The following is an 18,949-nucleotide window of genomic DNA, read 5'->3' on the forward strand; positions in this document are numbered from 1 at the left end:
TGGAATATCCCTGCGAACAGCACGCCAAGGCTCACCACTGTCCCAAGGACCCTGCCTGCTCAGCCTGTTTCCATGGAAACACACCAAAATGGATTTGATCAGGAGTCCTCAAGGACTCTTCTTCCTTCCAGCGTCAGGAAGCAATGCCAAGTTTCACCATTTGTGGTCACAATAATTTACTCTTCTAGTAAAAATGAAGTTCCATCCCTGCACAGAGTAGCCCCAGCCGGGCTGCAGGGCAGGAGGGGAAGCACCAGTGACAGCCATGCTGGACTCAGGAGGCACACAGAGAATTCAGGGCTGTATTTATGTGTGGATAAACACACCTCCAGAGCCAGCAGCTCTGGAAGCACGTACCTCACAGCCTGCTTAGCAAGGACCTAGAAGGATTCTCCCTTCAACCTTTCACAGCAACCACAGGTAACCAAAAACCACAAACAAAAAAGTGCTGCTACCACTTCAAAAGCCACAGGCCTCTGACAAAACACAAGCAGAGCCCCAAAACAGGCTGTGCTGCTGCTTCTTCCTCCAGTGCTTAGAATTTAAACCAGAAGGAAATCATCACTACAGGACAGTGCTGTGGGAGAACAGGTTGAGCAGAAATGGCTCGAGAACAGGGCATGGCAGTGCCACTCGAGGGTCTGCAATGCTCGAGGTGTCACAGGTGCACATTCTTAATTAGCTCTGCTAATTGCAACCCAGAGGTCACAAGCTGTGTGACTGTAATGGTCCTCTGTTCCCAAGAGAGGAAACCATGCCCCTGAGCACACAGAAATAGAAGTGGCCGTGACAACCATGGTGACAGCTATGGGGACCAGCAGGATCTCTGTGCCAGGACAGGAGGACTGTGCCTGGGCTGCCTCATTTAACACCTCAGGGACACAATGGGACCTTGGGTGTGACGCAGGTGCAAAGAGCAGCCTGATTCTTAGAAATAAACACTTTGAAAACCAACAGAACATCTCCAACTGTGCAGGAGAGCTGGTGTGGAGCATACATGTCACATTGGCCAGGCCACCAGCACCCTCACCCTCATTACCCACACCCAAATAGCCTCTGTTTATACAATATTTATTGGCTGTGCAGCAACTGATACAGACAGCACCACTCTACTTCTTCCTAGAAAACAGCCAAGTGGGAATTGCTGCTCCTCCAGAAGCTCAGGGACCAAGCAAGCAGTGGGTTTGGCAGCCCTTAGCCCTTAGCCCTAGCACACACTGCTCCCTGGGCATCACACTGCAAATTAAGGAGGAAAAAACAAAATAAAAATTCCTCCCCAACCTCATCACCATTGCAATCAATGGCCAGAGACATTCCCAGTGCAAAGGCAGTCATGAATTTAATCTGATCCAACTGAAGGCATGAATAGCTGACCAGCGACAGGGCTCCAGCATCCCTGTCCTGTTTCTGGGAAAGAAACAGGATGTCTTGGCCCACACTGGAAGGTGGGAAGTGACTTTAACTGGTCTCCCTGCCTTCACCTATGCACAGGCAGCTCAGGGAAGAGCAGCCAACAGAGACTTCCTTGGGGGAAAATACCATTCTTGAGCTGCTGCATCCACCCGACCCACAGATCACAGTACCATGTGCCCTTCACAGAACAACTCAGTCACAGCTTCAGCAGTCCATGAAGAAAACCCATAAGGAATGAATAAGGAAAACCCAAACCAGGTTTGACCGTGGCAGTGCAAATAACCAGAGAAAATGTAAGCAGGAGTTCCATCTTTGCATTTTGCTTTCTTTTTGTCCAGCTTGCAAACAGAACTATCAAACTGACCATACAATTTCCTTTCAAATAACCAAACAAAAGACAATAAAAGTTCACTCTGGCTTCAAACAAAAGCATTATAAGACATGGGAATTTTTGGGCCAGGATCTGAGCCCTGGAAGTGCATTTTTGTTAGGGAAATGTTGCAAGACCCTGATACACAGCAGCTGAAGACACACCCACATTTCCTACCAATGGTCCCCATGGACGATTCTTTCCTCCCTGGTGGAGACCTCTGCACAGCATGGGCACAACATGAGAAATGCCACTTTTCCCAGCATGCAGGATGAGGACTGTGATTCCTGAGAGGAAAACAATGTGCTCATTGTTACCAACTCCTGCCGAAGAATTCCCCAGGGAGTTGCATCACTAAGGAGTTCATTCCCCATCACCATGCTGGGGATGACATTCTGGACATGGACATGGTACCTGACCCACTGCTTCCTGGGGATTCTCTGTCCTTGCAGCAGAGCTTTAGGAGCCAACACACAAAGTATGTGACCAAGGGGCCACACTCTGCTCTGAGCTGTTGGATTTACACTGTGTACTACCTGCATGAAATCCCCAGTCCCTGTCCCACCAAAATACCTCATCCTGGAAAGCCATGAGCTCCCCCAACTGAGCCCAGATGTGCCATCAAGATCAGGAGTAACAAGCCCTGACTCACAGAACACTCCCAAACACTCTACAGCTGCTCAAACACAAAAACATGTTGATTTTCTCAAATTAGGGGAAAAAAATAACCTTCCGGTTGGCCTTCTAGGTAGTCCCAAACCCACACAGGATCCTACAAGAAATCCAGCCCTCTGGTGCTGCACAGAGCAGAGATGCTCACCACTAGGGAATTACAGAGCAGCACAGGACAGGCAGTGCCTGGCATTGACCCAGGGCAAGCTGTCCGCAAGTGCCCCTGAAGGCTCTGTGGGGACTCAGAAATCCTGACACATTGGACAAAGGCCATTTTTCCCACACTGACACGGGTTTTCCACTTGCCAGGAGTAAGTGGCTAGCATGAACTGCTAAAAATAACTTGCTATATTTAGCTGGGCTTTACAAATCTCTTGCAAAGGAATTTACTGGATGTCTCACACTCTGTCACATATTTACCTCTCCTAATCAGCCCTTCATTGACTGAGTTGTTCATAAGCTGCCACTTCCCTTTCACAGCTGGTCCAGCCCAGGCTCCAAGCAGTAGAGCAGGGCTGTGCTCCCAGTAAAAAGACATTTTTCAGTACCTCTCCCTAACCAGTGACCTTTTGCTCTGCAAGCTAGTTACCTACCCTCTGGACCATCACTCACACATCCCCCTCCCAATCTCCCTCCACCCAGTTTCTGTTTCCTGTCCTAAACTTCAATCTTTTATTCTCATGAATTCTTCTCCTTGCCCAGCCAGCCTTGTGGGGAGTGCCCAAACTTGCTGGACAGGCTTATTTTCTTATTTACTGTTTAATTAAAAACCCAACGACCCACACAGCAATGGTTCACACACATCATATACTCCTTTTACGCCTCTCTTATCTCACACATTGCCTGATGGAAACTGGCTGTGGCAAACCTGCCATGCTCCAGAAGAGCTGGCAAGGGTTATGAGGCTGCACCAAAGCTCAAGGCAGTTAAACACATGGAGAGGCTTTCCTGGATGCATGGAGCAGAAGACCATGGGTCTCCTCACCAACAGCTTGGAGGTTTGGCAACATATCAGCCCAAAATCCCAACCAAAACACAAAGCAACCAAGCAAGACTTGAAAGACAACAAAGTTTTGGGGTATACTGATCTGTTTGGGAGAAGACTGGGAGTGAGAGATATGGGATACAGCTTCTGGGAGAAGGACACACTCTTACCCTCCCTCGGATTAAGTTATCAAGTACCTTCTTCCCAAGACCTCCATAGTGACAGATCCATTGATCAGGAAGAGAATCATGCAGCAGGGTCACATTTCAAAGCAAGGACATGGAACACAACATTCTCCCAGTGACACTCACTGTCATTTGTACTGGTTTCCTAGAGAGCAGCACATCAGGCTGTATTTTTAATATTTTTATAAAGGACAGTGTGTTGGATGAATTGTAAATTATTTTTGCTTCTGAAACAGCACAGCCTTCTGCCTGGCCCAGCACAGCAGCAAGACTTCTGCTGGGATCAGCACTTCTTAGGATGCTCCTTAGGATGAGCCATGGGTAAAACTGCACTTTGGAAGCCTGAACTTCTCAGAGAACAATTTTTTCCCCTTTAGCATTTTGCTGGCCTTTCAAATCTACCTTGCAACCCTGCAAAGCTGGAGGAGTTGCTTCAGCAAAACTGGAAAGAGACACAGGGCAGCCAGCCCAGAACACGTGGCCAACTGAAATGGAAGCTAAGAAAAGATGAGCGACCTTAGAAATCTGCAAAAGTGGTGAAATGCGCAGTAAGAAAAATGCAACTGTTACTTGAGCAAATGTTCCTGGGGTTGCAGAGGGAGAGAAGTCACCAAGGAGGAAACGCTGTCGTAGTCCTTTGGCTCACCACAGACCAAAGCCCAACCGCGGAGCTGGTGCTGCCACACCTGCAGGAATTTCAGACTACCTGGCGTCCCAATCCAACTGTCAGCACACCAGGGAATTGCTCAGCACTGCCCTGGAGCACACTGAACCCAGGTGTAGGAGGGAGAGCCACAGCTGGGGAACAGTGCCTGGCTCTGTAGGCACTGGCACTGCTGGTGGAGGTGGTGCCAATGTTCCTAGCAGCATGAGAGTCTCCAAGAGCAGCAGCACTCGGCAGCATTCCTGAGAACTCCCAATACAGAGGCTGCCAGATGCCTGTCCCTGCAGCAGGGATGGCCAGGTGAGTCATGGGGATAGTGCTGCCAGGTGAGCTGTGGCTGTGACAGCCAGGTGACACTTTGGGGCTGGAAGCCAAGCAGGCAGCCAGCTGGAAGCAGGGTGAGGCTGGCAGGTGGCTCTGACTACTGCACCTATTTATATACCTGTTTGCATCACTGTCCCACAGAAGCCAGTCACTCACTTCCCCAGCTTGGGGATAGGTCCTGAACATGGGGAATAAAGTACAGACTCTTTGAAAAATAAAAATACACAAAGCTGAGCCATGGAAAACAAATGGATTTTCCCCTCCCTTGGGAGGAGTGAGCTGTCAGGGAGGGGCAGCAGCCGCTTTCCCAGGGGCATCAGGAGAGCCAGGGCAGCGCTGCAGAAATCCCTGCAGTGCTCCAGGCCACCCGGAGCCCCCGGCTCTGAGAGCAGCCGAGCAGGCTCTTGGCATGGTGCTCTGGCATGAGCGGCAGGAGAGGGTGTGCTCCAAGATCCGTGGCTCCCTGCTGCACAGGCAGGACGGACACAGGGAAAACAAACATGAAAACAACGGACTCTTATCCGGGGCAGAGCACAAGCAATCCCCACGGAGACATCTCATGATCTGCAGAGCCCTCACATGCGTCTCCCGGCAGCCCCCCTTCCCAGGCAGGGCAGGCTGCGGTGGGTGAGGGAGCCGTGCTCGCTCCAAGTACAGATGATTTCAGAGTTTCCTTGATAAGGGTGCAGCGGGGCTGGGCGGGAGGCCAGCTGAGTCACACAGCACACCAGGGAGGGATCGCCAGCGGCTTACCAGTGATCCGAAGTGGTTCAGTGTGGGGAGGAACGCACATCCCTCCTGATCCAGGCTGGGAAATGATGCCAGCGTAGACATGGCCTGTCCTGCACCAGCTGGCACCTTGCGGGAGACTCCTGGGCACCATCAACCTGCCCAACCTGCAGAGCACACTTAGCAGGTTATAACTTTTGCCAAGGTTATTCCCCCTTTGGGCACCTCTGCAAGGGCTCAAGAGTCTGGCGCTGTGCTTCTACCACAAAGGGTCCCCCGATGCTCTGAAGGTCCCCAGTTCATCCTGTGATGGCACAAGAACAGGTTGTGTCCCTTGTTCTCCATTTTCACAGCTACAAGGTTTAGTAACATTAATAAATCTATTCTTGTTTGAAACATTTCCAGGCTCTTCAAAATCAGGCTTGGCTAGGGGAACAGGATAAAAAGGAGAGAGATCAGACTGAGAGAGCAACTGACTTCTGGGCTGTACTTATATTTATAGACTTTATCTCAGGCAATTCTGCTGCTCTTGTCATTACTTGAACAATTCATGACCGCATGTTCACCTGCATGGAGAATTTGGTGACAAGAAAGGACATTGGGCAGAGAGGCCATGTTTGAATGTGCCCCAGGAGAGAACAGCTAGCACGGTCTGGGATCTCTGCTTCCAGTGGATCAGCTCAGCCAGCAGCACTGAGCAGTCTGCAAGACACAACACAGGCCAGGGTGGAGAATCCACCATCACCAGAACAGAAAAGACAAGGTTCCAAAAGCTCTCTCATTCACACGTGTCAGAACCTCAGACAGAAGCTTTATGTGTTTGGAAGATTCATTTAATGCTGAGTAAGGAAAAATAACTGCTGCCTGCTGAACTTCTCCAGCAGTTCCAAAGCTGCTGCATTTTGTTGCTCAGTACCTGTAAATGGTGCTGATTGTTTACCAGAGTTTTTTAATGAACCCACAGTGCTCCAAACCTCTATGTCCCTGCCAGACAGTGCCACCGGGCAGCACTCTGGACAGTGTAGCCCCCACAGCAGTGCTCACCCCTCTTTCCCTGGAGAATGGCCCATCCTGGCACTGCAGCACAGATCCATGGTCAGGCAGCCAGGAATTGGTGCCAGAGCCATGTCATGTGGGCAGGAGCATGCAGCTTGGCCAGGATGTGCCACAGGTGCCTGGCCATGCACTGTACCAGAACAGAGCAGGGACACTGCTGTCACTACATGGAGCCAGGCTGGCACCCAGCAGGACAGAAGCCACCTGTATGGGGGCAAGCATAGGATGCCACATCCATAGTTACCAGTGTGCCACCAACAGCATTAGGAAATAAAATATTCCAACAAGATCTCAAGAAAAAAGCCAGAAAAGCTGAGTCTTCATACAGTGACTCAAGAGGAAACTCTTAGGTCAGCAGCAGCACTGCTGCGAGCCGTGGGTTGTGAGACACACAGAGCATGGATAACACCCACATCCTCTCAGGGAAGGAGCCAGGAAAGGCAGCAGAAGATGGATGAAAAGCTCCCTGCGTGCCTCATGTGCAGCACAAGAAAAAATATAGTTAAACACATGAGAACTGCTTCACCTCTTATCCTGGCCCCTTGTCCTGCTGTACGCAGGCGAGTCCTCAGGAAGCATATCTGGCTTGGAAAAAGCCATCACAAAATCTTGCACATTGGTTTGTTTAAGCTGGATCAAGGCTGGTCCCGAGTTCACCCACCAGCCCCCGAGCTGGCAGGGACACATCTGGCTTGGTGCTGTCGCCAGCCACCTCTGTCCATATTCCTGCCCTGGGCTTCCTAAAACAAACCATGCTCTGGGCACACCTTAGCATGGACAGAACAGCTGAAACCAGCAGAAGCCAGTGGTTCCTGGGCAGGAGGCTGGGGAGCCCAGGAATGGAGCAGGGAGGGAGCAAGGGACGCAGAGCCCAGCCTGGGGCCACCACGGCACAGCCAAACCGCTCTGTGCCCAGCCTGGTGCCTCAGCCACCAGCAAAGCAAACCTGACACTGCCAACTTGCCTAGCCAGAGAGCTGCCCTAGGGGGAGAAAAATGCAGCAAACATCCCCAGGCCCCAGAACACAGGGTGGGATCTGCCTTGCAGCTGGATCTGGTAGATCCTGTGCCTGCCCGTCATCTCTCCTGCCTGCACTGAGGATACAGCTCTGTCGGCGGGGGGTGAGTTGGCTTTTGGGAGGGTTTTTGTTCTTTTTTCTGCTATTGTGTTTTAGTCTCTGGTTAAAGCATGTCTGGTTTAGATTTGCACCAACTGGGGCCCTAGTCCTGTGCTCAGAGCCTGCAGCACAGGAGCAGAAGCTGCTCCATCAGCAGCTGTCGGCTGCAGAGAGACCCCCTCTGCCCACCTGTGCTGAGGATGCCTGCAGGGCACAGATGCTCCCAGGGAGAGCTGGGGTATGGCTATGGGTGTGATGTTTCTTGAGACAATTAGAGCTGGGAAGTCAGGAGACAATTTTACAAGCTACCAGCAGTAACTGGTGCCCTTACCAGCTGAAATCTCCAGCGAGGTTGGGGATGACCAGCAAGGAGCTGACAAATACAAGAGATCACATTATTGCTGGAGGAGAGTGATGTATTTTCCAGCAAGTCATTTCCCCCCTGCTCCACACTGTCTCATGGCTAAGCTGTCTTTGTGGGACAGGACATTGTCACTGTGGCACCTCAGTGCCCAGCTGTACCTTCCAGCAAAGCTGGTATTTGCCTGGAGAGCTGCAGCTTCTCCTGGAGTGGGACAGACTCCTTCCCCCTTTTCCAGAGGAGCTTTAGGGTTGTTTGGACACAGTACCCAGGATCTGGCTGTAAAATACTGCAGGAACAGATCCCAGCCATTGTCCCTACAGCCTTCCCATGAACCAGGACATGGCTTTCTGGGAAACTGGGCAGACAGGCCACTCTGGGTGCCTCCAATCCCATTAAAATAACCTGTTCTGATGCCATGCTACTTCCCACGCTCCACAGCATTAAACCCCCAGGCACCACATCCAACAACAGCACAGAAACCTGTCCAGAACAGGTCTGCCACGCTGAGGGGCACAGAGTTCCCTGAGGGGACAGGCCAGTTCCCACACACAGCACTGCGGGACATGCAGGGACGATGATGATGGCAGGACCTTCCCTGGGTGCACAGGGAACCTCCTTCTTTGGGGAAAGCCCACCCAGTCCCTACATATTCCTTTATCACATTATCCTTCAGAACAGGGTGCTCACAGCACCAGGGGAGGCTCAGAACTGGTCCCAGGCACTCTGCAGAGCTCCACGCCAGACGGAAATCAAGTGCAAAACCACGTACACAACATTTGCATGAGAACTCACAGCTCTTCAAGCTTCAAAGGACAATTTTCACCATCACAGCACTCAGAGATACTAATGAGAAAAGCCTCAATCTGACATTTCTCCAACTCCATTTGATATTTAATTGGGAGAGAAGATCAAAGACCAGGGGAAATAGGTAGGTTTGCATTATCATACACACACAGCAGAGTGCAGAGAGCAGCAGAGATTAAAGAAACCCACACTGAAGCACAGAGAGAAACTGCTGTAAATGATCCATTCTTACAGCTAGTGATGCCACAGACTCACAACTTTTGACACCACGGTGGCCTCGAGCGTGTGCCTTGAGCAAGGCTCCTCTATCACACCAGTAATGGCCGTGGTGAGCTCCAGGCATGGACAAGCTGCTGTTGGGAGTCAAATCCCAGGTGCCCATGTCAGGCCCTGGTCCTGGCCAGCCCAAGGGGATGGACACCAGCCTGAAGGGACAGACACCTCCCAGTCCCTCTCACTCCCTGACCAGGGACAGGCCATGGTGGTCTCAGCACTGCCAGCACACGTGGAACCAGCATCATCACTTGGCACTGCCAGTGACTCTCCACACTCCTGGCATGAAAAAGAAGGGATGCAGCCAACTTTACAACAAAAATAAATCACAATTCTGACTCAAAGTAACTTATTTTCTATTATTGGCTTGCACACACAAGACTGTTACAAATGAACAATATTATTCTCTGCTTCAGTCAGTTTAATTCCCCCACTTGGCAATACCTTATACTTTGTCCCCTTATGGTGTCTCACGTAGTTGTGACTGTGCTGGGCTGTTGGGGTTGTCAGTCAGCAAGAGAAAATACCACACTCAAAGGCAGCACTGGTGGGGCTAAAACTGCAGGATGACCCTCACCAGGATCTGGTGGGCTGCAGGCCCCTGCAAGAGCTTCACCCCTGGGATTTTATTTATTCCAGCTGGTGACACATCAGCTGGGTGGAAGAAATGGAACCAGTTTCTCTTAAGTTGTGTAAGAGCTTAAAGCCCCCCAAAGTGCCCCCCTCATTCAGGTAACCTGGCCTTGAATACTTCCAGGGATGGGGCAGCCACAGCTTCTCTGGCAACCTCTGCCAGGGCCTCACCACCCTCACAGGGAAGGATTTCTCCCCATGATCCCATTTAACTCTGCTCTCTTTCAATTTGAAGCCATTCCCCGCTGCCCTGTCACTCCAACCCCTTCCAAAATCCCTCTCCACCTTTCTTGTAGGCCCCTTCAGGTACTTCCTCCTCTATCCTCATTGGATCTCACTCTCCTGATGGGACCACCACCACCTTTGCATCCCAGCGGCTGAAGGCACCTCCATCCCACCCTATTTGGGGCACAGAGGGATTGTCAGCCATGGCTCTCCATGGACATTGGGATCCACCAGCTGCCAGCTAGCTGTGGGCAGGCCACGGCCAGTGAGTATCCCATGTGCCCACCCACAGGATTCAGAGATATATCTATTTTTTAAGTTATCTGTTAACTAAACACAGGGAATTTATGGAAGTGTAGGAAGGATCAGCCCCAGCACCTCCCCGGCAGCCTACTGGATCAGCTACAAAAACACCCCATGGCATTTCAGGCAAGAAATCTTCAGCCCTGGAGGTTCTCAGTCCTGTCTGCGTGTGCTCTGCTTTCTTCTGCTTCTGCCCTTCCTCCCTGGGCCGGGTCTGCTGACCCAGCGAAATCCCTCACATCCCTGTGCACTACAAACGCTGAAAAGGGAAATGGTTTTGAACAAAGTGATGAAAAAAAGCATTTCCATTAACAAGCAGGTTTGTTTAAGCCACTCAGATTTCCATTTTGTTGGGTTTTTTTTGCCCTGGACTGCACAGAGATTTGGGGTTTTGTACCCATGTTAGGTTTAAGAGCCCTGTGACGTTGGCAGTTTCAGTCACACCAGCTTTTGTCTCTGCTGCTTCCAGATGGGCAAACACGGGCTATTCCAGCCACAGCCTCGATAACAAGGAAGCTCTGAATTATTCTGAACAAAAGGGCAGCAGCTAAACCTATTAACACCAACTGAAATCAACCAGCTGGCAGGAAAACTGTGTGTGACCAGCGTGGATTGTCTGTGTCCCTTCACTGCCCCCATGGATGCTCTGCTGGCCTGGGCCTGGATTCTACTGCATTGATAACAGCAGAAAATCATGGAATCATTTGATTGGAAAAGAGCTTTAAGGCCATCGAGTCCTGGAAGGCATGGGAGACAACACAGGGAAGGTGTGTATGAAGGTGTATCTACAGCTGCGGGCAGGAAAAACAAATCTGAGCAATCAGAAGGTCAGTAAAGTGTCAAACACGTGGGACGTGGCGGTTTCAGGTGACACAACCTGGCCCAGGTGCTCCGGTGATCTGTCAGCACTTCTGAACAGGCGACTCCCGCAAAGTCAACAATGAAATCGACATTTCATTGGGAAAAATGCTCATCGTGATTTAAAGAATGACGGAACACCGACAACAAAAGGGCTCCAGCAGGGCTCTGCAGGGCCCCTCTCATGCTCTCAGTGGTCCCCTAGGGTGACAGATGCCCCGCGATGGATCCGCCACGCTCCCCCCGCGCCCGGGAGATGCAAAATAACGGAGCACCTTCCCGAGCAGCGATCGCTGTCCCCAGGCGAGCAGATGCCTGGCAAGGCTCAGCCGGTCCCGCCGCCGCTGTCAGCCCCGCGGGACGGGGAATCCGGCCTGTCCCAGCGTGGGGACAGCTGGGGTGGCCGCGGGGGTGGCAGCGCAGGGACGGGGACACGCCGGGGGTGGCGGGGGCGGTGGCCGCTGCCCGGGGAACGCCAGCCGTCCCCAGATGCAGGGCGCGGGGCCAAAGCGGCTCCAGCCCGGGGCTGCGGGCGATGCCCAGCGAACGGAACACAGCCCAGTGCCCGGCCGAGCCCCGCCCGGACCCCCGCCCCGGCCCGCTCACCGCGGATGGCGGCGATGAGCGCGTTGCCGTCCTTGATCACCTCCTTGATGAACTTGTTGGTTCGCTCCAGCTCCTGCTCGTAGCACTTGAGGCGCTCGCGAAAGTCGGGGCTGTCCAGGTAGCAGTCGCTGAACTCCAGCGGCGGGTGCCCCATGGCCGCGGCTCGGCCCGGCTCCGCCGCGCTGCGCCTACGGAGCGCTGCCGCCGCCGCCCCGGGCGCCCCGCGCCGCCGGCATCCCGCGGGCCCGCCCCGCCCCGCCCCGCCCCGCCCGCCCGGCCCCGCCCGCCGCTCCCCGCCGAGGGACCCCCGACCGCCCACCGCCCTTCCGGCTGCGCCGCTGCCGCCGGGAGGTGTAGTCCGGGATGTGCCGCTCCGGCCAGCCCGCTCCGGCCAGCCCGCTCCGGCCGCTCGGGCCCGTGCAGTGCGGGACGCGCGCTCCGCTCCGTACGATCCAGGCCGGGCGCTGCCGCCGGCCCGCTGCCCAGCCCCTGTGCGCCCCCTGCCGGCGGGGCGGGGGAGGCGCCGCCCCAACGCGTTGCCATGGACGCCCCCGCGGCGGCGCGTGACGCAGCGGCGCGCGGTGATGATGTCAAGTGGCCTCCACGTCGCCGGAGCGGCCAAGATGGCGGCGGCGGAGGGCAGCGGGGCTGGAGGGACTCTGGTCAGTGCGGCCGGGGGACGCTGCGGGAGAGCTGGGCAGGGCTGCAGAGGGGCCCGGCAGGCCGGGCTGCGGGCGGGCTGTGGGCGTTCGGCCGTCCCTCTCTCCCTGAGCAGGGCCGGGCAGTCCGTCAGGTGCCGGGCAAAGGCGGAGCGGGGTCCGGAGGCCTGGGCGGGCGGCGGCTCGTCGGGAGGGCGGGGACGGGGAAAGGGGGCGAAGACGGTGACGGGGAAGGGGAGACAAAAGGAAGACAGCGAAGGGGACAGGGACAGGGTACCGCCGGCATCCCGCTGTGCCCTCCCTGCCCCGCCTGCCCCGGCGTTTGCCGTGGAACCGGTCGGGCTGTGCCCTGTTTGCCTTCCCCTCCGGGCATCCGGGAGCTTCCCTCGCCCGCTGGCGGGCTGTGCCCGGCTGGGGGTGTCCGTGCAGCTCCCCAGGGCTGTCAAAGGCGAGTACTCGGCGGTGGTGCGGCTGTGCAGCCCTCAGGCGTGACCTCCCTCAAAACGCAGCTTTTTACTTCTTTCAGTTGCTGCTGTGAGAACAGAGCACAGAGAGCGGGTTCTGGGGGTGACACGGGACAAGCTGTCACACACCTGCTCAGCTCTTGAGGCCATGAGCTGCTCACATCGGGCAGCAACAGCCCAGCCCTGCTGCAGAACCTTTTATTCATTGTATCCCTGAATTCTGAGCATCTGTGTCCATCCCCAACCCATCTGAAGAGCACACAAGCACGGTTGTGTTTCTTCCTAAAGGATTATATCCATTCAGTTCCCAGGTCTGGCAGACGTGTCGATATCCCAGGATATCCCAGTGGAAGGGGAGATCACTGTCCCTGTGGGATCTCACTCTCCTGATGAGGATTACTCCACGCTAGACGAGCCAGTCAAGGACACGATTGTGAGTCTGAACCCCTGCCTGGAGTAAAACTCAGGTTTTCTGGTGTCTTTGGTAGCTGTAGTGCAAAACCTGTTTTTGCACAGCTCTGCTCCACATGTATCTAAGTGGGGATTGTTTTAGAACCTGTCAAGTAAAACAAATTCCTGTGGGTCAAAAAGTGTCTGAATTGTGGCCCAAAGTTTCTCTGTGATCCCAAAATCATTGTGAGGGCAGAGGCCTCACAATGATTTTGTGAGAAAGTGAGAAACTCTACTGACTGAAGGTATTTTTCATATATTTTCTTTTCCTAGAGAAGCAAACAAATCATTAATTATATTCTGGTGTTATTAAAGAATACAATATTGTAGTTGTTAAAGAAAAGCATGTGATGCTGTAGCTGTTAAGGAATATAGGAAAAGCTCTCATTGTTTGTTGCAGAGGATGCTACAGAACTTCTTGAGTTGCATCCTCTCCTGATTTGCCATCAATGTTCCTTTACTTCTGTCTCTCTGCTTTAGGTGGGAGTTGTAATTTTTCAGTTGGGATAAATTAAAGTGTTTTGTGTTTGTTTCAGATGAGGGACCTGAAGGCTGTTGGGAAGAAGTTTGTCCATGTCATGTATCCCAGGAAGAGCAGCGCGCTCCTCAGGGACTGTACGTGCTGAGGGCCTTCCTGATCTCCAGAGGGGAAGCAGAGTCCAGTGGGACAGGGATTCAGGGGGAACATCTCTGTTCTGAACAGCAGAGATGACAGTCAGGATGTCACCAGGGCTCAGGATGGGACAGAGTGATGTGGGTCAGTATGGGTGGAACTGGGAATTTTTGCAGCTGGTGGGTCTTGGGTGAGTTTTATTTTAGATTATGGTGTAAGATGCTGAATAAGAAAATTGTAAAGCAGTGAGAGGTGGAAAATGGCAGCTTGGGAGTTGGGCAAGGGACTTTGTCACTTGCAGGAAGGTGAAACTGTGATGGTTCTGTGACTTTTGTGATGTGTTTTCCCTCTCCCTGCAGGGGACCTGTGGGGCCCATTGGTGCTGTGTGTCTCCCTGGCTCTGTGAGTATTCCAGGGAAATTTGGGGTTTTGTAGCCTGGTGCATGAGGGAAATGAGATGTTAAAAATCACTGATTAATACATTAAGATCAGCTTTGTCTGATCCCTCTCTGTCTTGTGCAAGCACTGCTTGGTTGGGTTCTCTGATAAAATGTGTTTATGACACTTCAAGCCCATTTGGACCTCCTGTCCTTAAATTTAGGATTTAAGGATGAACTCTTCCTGGTCCCCTGTCCTAGGAATGGCTTACTGAAGGTGTCCCAAGTTGTCCTGATTTGGCTGTGGTGCCTGCATCCCATAGTTATTCTAAGCTTCCTCTGAGTCTGGTTGATTCAATCACACACTACTCTGCTGCTTTGAGAAGTACCAAAACTTGGTACATTAACTTCCATCTCAGCCTATCATCCATGGCTTGATTCCCTTCTGAATGCTTTCACAGCCCTGAAAACAGGGAAACAAATGGATTGAAATCACCACAGTTGAGCCACAACCATTTTCCTTTCCTGTGCAAAACTGAGGATACAATGAACATAAAAAATGGATGAAAACCTATGGGCCTGCAGCATAACTGGGGATCAGTGTTGGGACTCTGGCACATACTCCAGTCTAGGAAAACTCCCTTCAATGCTGAGGTCTCCATCTATCTGTTCCCTGCTCCAGCTATTTCTCCCTTTTCCCCTCTCCAGGATGCTGCAGGGTGGCTCTGCAGACAGCAAGGACGATGGAGGGCCCCAGTTTGCTGAGGTGTTTGTCATCATCTGGTTCGGGGCTGTTGTCATCACGCTCAACTCGAAGCTTCTGGGAGGGACCATGTGAGTGCGGGTTTGTTTCACGGCAGTTCACTTACTCCCGTGCACGAACTTCTGCCCTGCCTGGTCTGACTGCTGTTTCCCTGTTGGTGTCTCCCTGTGCAGCTCCTTTTTCCAGAGCCTGTGTGTGCTGGGGTACTGTGTGCTGCCGCTGACCGTGGCCATGCTGGTGTGCAGGCTGGTGCTGCTGGCGGGCGCGGGCACCGTCAGCTTCATCATCCGTCTCATCGTGGTGGGGGCCATGTTCGGCTGGTCCACCTTGGGTGAGTCCCTCGTGTGTGGTTTGGTGCTTGGGGAGCTTGATCTGTGTTCACTCCCTTGGGCAAAACCAAGGGATGCTCTAGTCTATAGTGTCCCTGGGCTGCTGATGGGTTTTAGAAATAGTTCTTCCAATCCTCGAGCTAGCAGAGGTTCTGCCTCTGCTCCTGCTGATTTCTGTGGTCATATGCAAATTGCCTTGGGCAGCAGGATGATAATTTAGTATTAAACTCTATATGAGATTGTTGGGTGTTTTATTCTATGATTATATTATAAATACTATTAGAAAATGCTGATTTTTTACAGATGCATTTGCACTGTTTCTCCCATTCCTTATGTGTAAGTCTGGCTCTCATTGTACAGTGTTAATCATTATTTCTGGCCAGGCTGGTTGGGGCTTGGAGCAGCCTGGGCTAGTGGAAAGTGTCCCTGCCTATGGCAGGGGCTGGAACTGGTTATCCCTTCCAGCCCAAACCATGCTGTGATTCCATCATTCTATGACTTGTCATTCCGTATGATAAAGGAAATTGCACTTGGGGTGATTACAGCCCGTTGGTTTGAGCAGTGTTTCTTTTTCAACACAATTGCAGTGCAGATTCCCACTGCAGTGGGGTCTGTGAGTGTTCTGCTGCTCCTGCTCCATGTGTTTGTGTCTCTGCAGCATCCACGGCGTTCCTGGCAGACAGCCAGCCCCCCAACCGCAAGGCACTGGTGGTGTACCCCATCTTCCTCTTCTACTTTGTCATCAGCTGGATGATCCTCACCTTCACCCCGCAGTGAGCACCATCCCGAGGGACTGGAACATGGACTGGAGTTTTTCATGGACGCTGCAGTGAATCCTTGGCTTTATCTCTTTCTAATTTATATATAGGGATACTGTAAAAAGGCAGGTTGTGGGATAAAGCCAGAGAGCTGCAAAAAGTGCTCGTTTGTGTGTCCCTCTTTGTGAAAGATACTGAGGTCCAGCTGCTGAAGGGTTTATTTAGCCCTGTGCTGTATTGGTGTTAAATAAACAATGCCCACTGGGACAGGGATTGTTCCATCTGAGGAGAGAGCGGGAGATCCTGGATTTTCAAGCTGTTGGGAGATGAAGTTCACACAACTTGGCAGATTTCCTGCCTGTGCTTGGATTCTCACTGAAGATGAAAATGCCTTATCAAACCACAGAACTTCACTGCAATGGTGTGTGGAGAGGAAAGAGATATGTCTGCCTCCTTTTCATTCCCTTGTAGAGTGGTAGGATGTGCACCCAGGGTGTTGTGGGACTGGGCTTTCCCAGGAAAGGAAAGTTCAGCCAAAACCCGACTGGGTCCCTTTGCAGAGAATTGGAGCTGCTGGCAGGGAGTTGTTTTTGCCCATATCCATGTGCTGTGTATGTCCATCCCTTCATGTGGCTGGAAAGAGAGTTCCAGCCTGGTGCCTTCAGCACTGCATCCGTGAGGGGACTGTGGTGTCACTGCAAGTTACAGATCAGTGACCACAGGGGACAGAGGTCAGAGTCCTGCAGAAATGCTGAGACTGCTTTGCAGCAGTGACTGGGCTCTCACTCAGCATTTGGGAAGGCAAAATACCCTGGAAAGTACCATGAATGTATATGTATGATAAAAAACAAGGGGTTCTGTGCAGTAAGTTGAGGTGTTGCTGCACAGGCTCTTTGGGTCTGCCAACCACACCAGGGCTTGGGCCCCAAAGTGTTAAAACAGGTCGAAGGAAAGGAAGTAAATGGTACTAGAGGTGGTGGCTGCTCTGAAGCAGGGTGCGAGTTCTGCTCTCACCTGCCTCTGTGTGACTTTGGTTGTTCACAGGGACAGCAAAGAAATGTGTGCAAATGTGCATTTTGTTCCCATGTACTTACCATGAGATGTCAGACACTGTTCTGTGGGTTGTTTTGTGGGGTTTTAGTTTTGCTTAATACTTTAATAAAAGGGAGGGTGCTTCTCCAGTCACTGCAGGTGCATTGTGTACCTCTCCTGGGTACAGGTGTACAAGAGTCAGGTGTATTTTGGCACAGACATTGGGAGCTGGGACTTGCTTTTGGAAACTGTACAGAAATTATTCCTGTTGTCCTCAGTTGGAAATCTATGAAATATCTGGGATGAAAAAGCTGCTGTAAAATGTCCTTTTTCTTACGTTTGTGCAGATAGACTGAAGCTGAGGTCTGAGTTCTGCTGGGGTGTGAATGTGCCTAATTTCTAGTTCTATGTACAAGAGCAGTCTGTGCTGTAAACACTGGCGGTGGGTGGGAATTGGGATGGAAATTGCTGAATTTCAGATTAAAAGTGCATTTTTGCATTTGTGGATAATGAGCTGCTGTGTGTGGCAGGGCCTGGCTGTGGCACCAAGGCACTGGAGGGGAGCTGTGGTGGTTCTTAGTCATGGGAACCATGGAAAGGGGAATTTTTAAGCTTCCATTAAATTATTACTGGTATGGAATGTGGTTTTTCTTTCAAGTGTGCAGTTTTTCATTGATTTAAATGTTAGTTCAGCTTTATGAAGCTGCAAAGAAGTACACAAGGGAAGTGGGTAGTAAAGCTGTTAATGGATATTGTGGGATTCCTTGAGCCAAATCTTTCTTTCCTACGAGAATTTAACCCCACTTTTGAAGAAATCCTTGGATTCTCTTTGGGACTTGTGACTTGAGCTGCTGGTCTATCTGAAGGATAACTGGAGTAGCATTTAATTGATCCAGTAACATTTTGAAATTTTTTACATGACTTCAGAAAGTCAAAAAGCCCAAAAGTGTGTTCCTCAGCCACCCCTGGAGGTCCTGCAGAGCCCCTGCTGTGACAGAACCAGTTGGCCCTTGGTGGGCAGATGGTCCCAAAGCCATCAGGGCACATGAAACACAACCAAACCATTTTGCCTTGAGCTTGTTTTATATTTGCAGATGCCTAGAATTATTGCAGCTGATTGATAGTACTTTAAACTGCTGGTGTCACCTGAGAGTGCTGAGTGCTCCCTCAGTGTCCCTCATCCTGTCCAGCCAGGTGTGCAGCACGTCCCTCCCAAGAAACCCTGCAGGGGAGTGATCCCCATCACCACAACAGAGAGTTTTAATTTGTGCTGGAAATGTCTGTGGTAACAACTGTTGTACTTTGCAGGAAGAAAGGCTTTTCCTTCTTGTTTAAAGCTGCTGGGGAATGGAGACAAGAAGAAACAGCTGTGTTGCCTTTAATGGAGTGTTTGAACTGCTCTGCAGAGAAGTGGCTGATTTTCCAATGCACAAAGCAGGCTTTCTTTCCTACTAGAATTTTTTTAATACTGTTTATCAGCAGGAGTTATTGTATATGTTTAACTTCGATCTATTTAATACCAATAAAAAAGAAAATAATTTCTTCGTTTTAACTTGAAAAATTCAATTGGCCGGGAGCTGGTGGCAGCAGGAATGGTGGCAGCAGGGACTGGGCTGCGGGGCTGGGGAAGGCCACCATGGCTCGGTGGTCACCAGAGGGCGTCAGGACCGCGCCATCCCTGGCAGCCTTTTGCAGTTCAGATTTCACCTCCCCGTGGTTTCTGGCGCCCCCGGGGAGCACAGCCGCTGTGTTCGGTCCCGCAGCCGGGACTGGGCTCGCAGGCAGCCCCGGGAGGGGAGTTGTGAGCTGCCAGTCTCGGTCACCACCATCGGCCACCAGCTCGGGCTGTGGTGCCTCACCTACCCCTGCTGCAGGGATTCTGCCTGCTCAGTGATCGTCACCAGTTTTGGGCAAGAAGACATT

At 52.0% G+C, this 18,949-nt stretch overlaps 2 protein-coding genes across 3 annotated transcripts in view; one reads left to right on the forward strand and one right to left on the reverse strand.

Annotated features, from left to right (window-relative positions):
• The window catches only part of OPHN1 (oligophrenin 1), a 49,651-nt gene extending 37,830 nt beyond the window's left edge, over positions 1–11,821 (reverse strand). For both annotated transcript variants that reach the window (XM_085060612.1, XM_085060611.1), the window contains exon 1: positions 11,582–11,821. In XM_085060612.1, coding sequence (XP_084916738.1) covers positions 11,582–11,735 — 154 coding nt within the window. In that variant the 5' untranslated portion in view covers positions 11,736–11,821. The remainder of the gene's footprint in view (positions 1–11,581) is intronic.
• Positions 11,822–12,098: 277 nt separating this feature from the next.
• On the forward strand, positions 12,099–17,859 carry YIPF6 (Yip1 domain family member 6). The gene is made up of 7 exons (XM_085060613.1): positions 12,099–12,243; positions 13,009–13,137; positions 13,691–13,769; positions 14,127–14,169; positions 14,853–14,978; positions 15,081–15,238; positions 15,895–17,859. Exons 1-7 carry the CDS (start codon positions 12,166–12,168, stop codon positions 16,011–16,013), a joined length of 732 nt encoding a protein of 243 aa, XP_084916739.1. The 5' UTR covers positions 12,099–12,165; the 3' UTR covers positions 16,014–17,859.
• Positions 17,860–18,949: the final 1,090 nt, after the last annotated feature.

Source organism: Lichenostomus cassidix, chromosome 4A (assembly GCF_008360975.1).
Source record: "Lichenostomus cassidix isolate B80296 chromosome 4A, HeHo_3.0, whole genome shotgun sequence".
Classification (NCBI taxonomy): domain Eukaryota; kingdom Metazoa; phylum Chordata; class Aves; order Passeriformes; family Meliphagidae; genus Lichenostomus; species Lichenostomus cassidix.

What these genes read in the sequence shown, in the direction of transcription:
- YIPF6 (XM_085060613.1), top strand. Translation starts at nt 12,166, where the DNA reads ATGATGTCAAGTGGCCTCCACGTCGCCGGAGCGGCCAAGATGGCGGCG. An exon ending in GCGGGGCTGGAGGGACTCTG is followed by an intron (nt 12,244 to 13,008) that starts GTCAGTGCGGCC and finishes ATATCCATTCAG; the next exon opens with TTCCCAGGTCTGGCAGACGT. An exon ending in CAGCGCGCTCCTCAGGGACT is followed by an intron (nt 13,770 to 14,126) that starts GTACGTGCTGAG and finishes CTCTCCCTGCAG; the next exon opens with GGGACCTGTGGGGCCCATTG.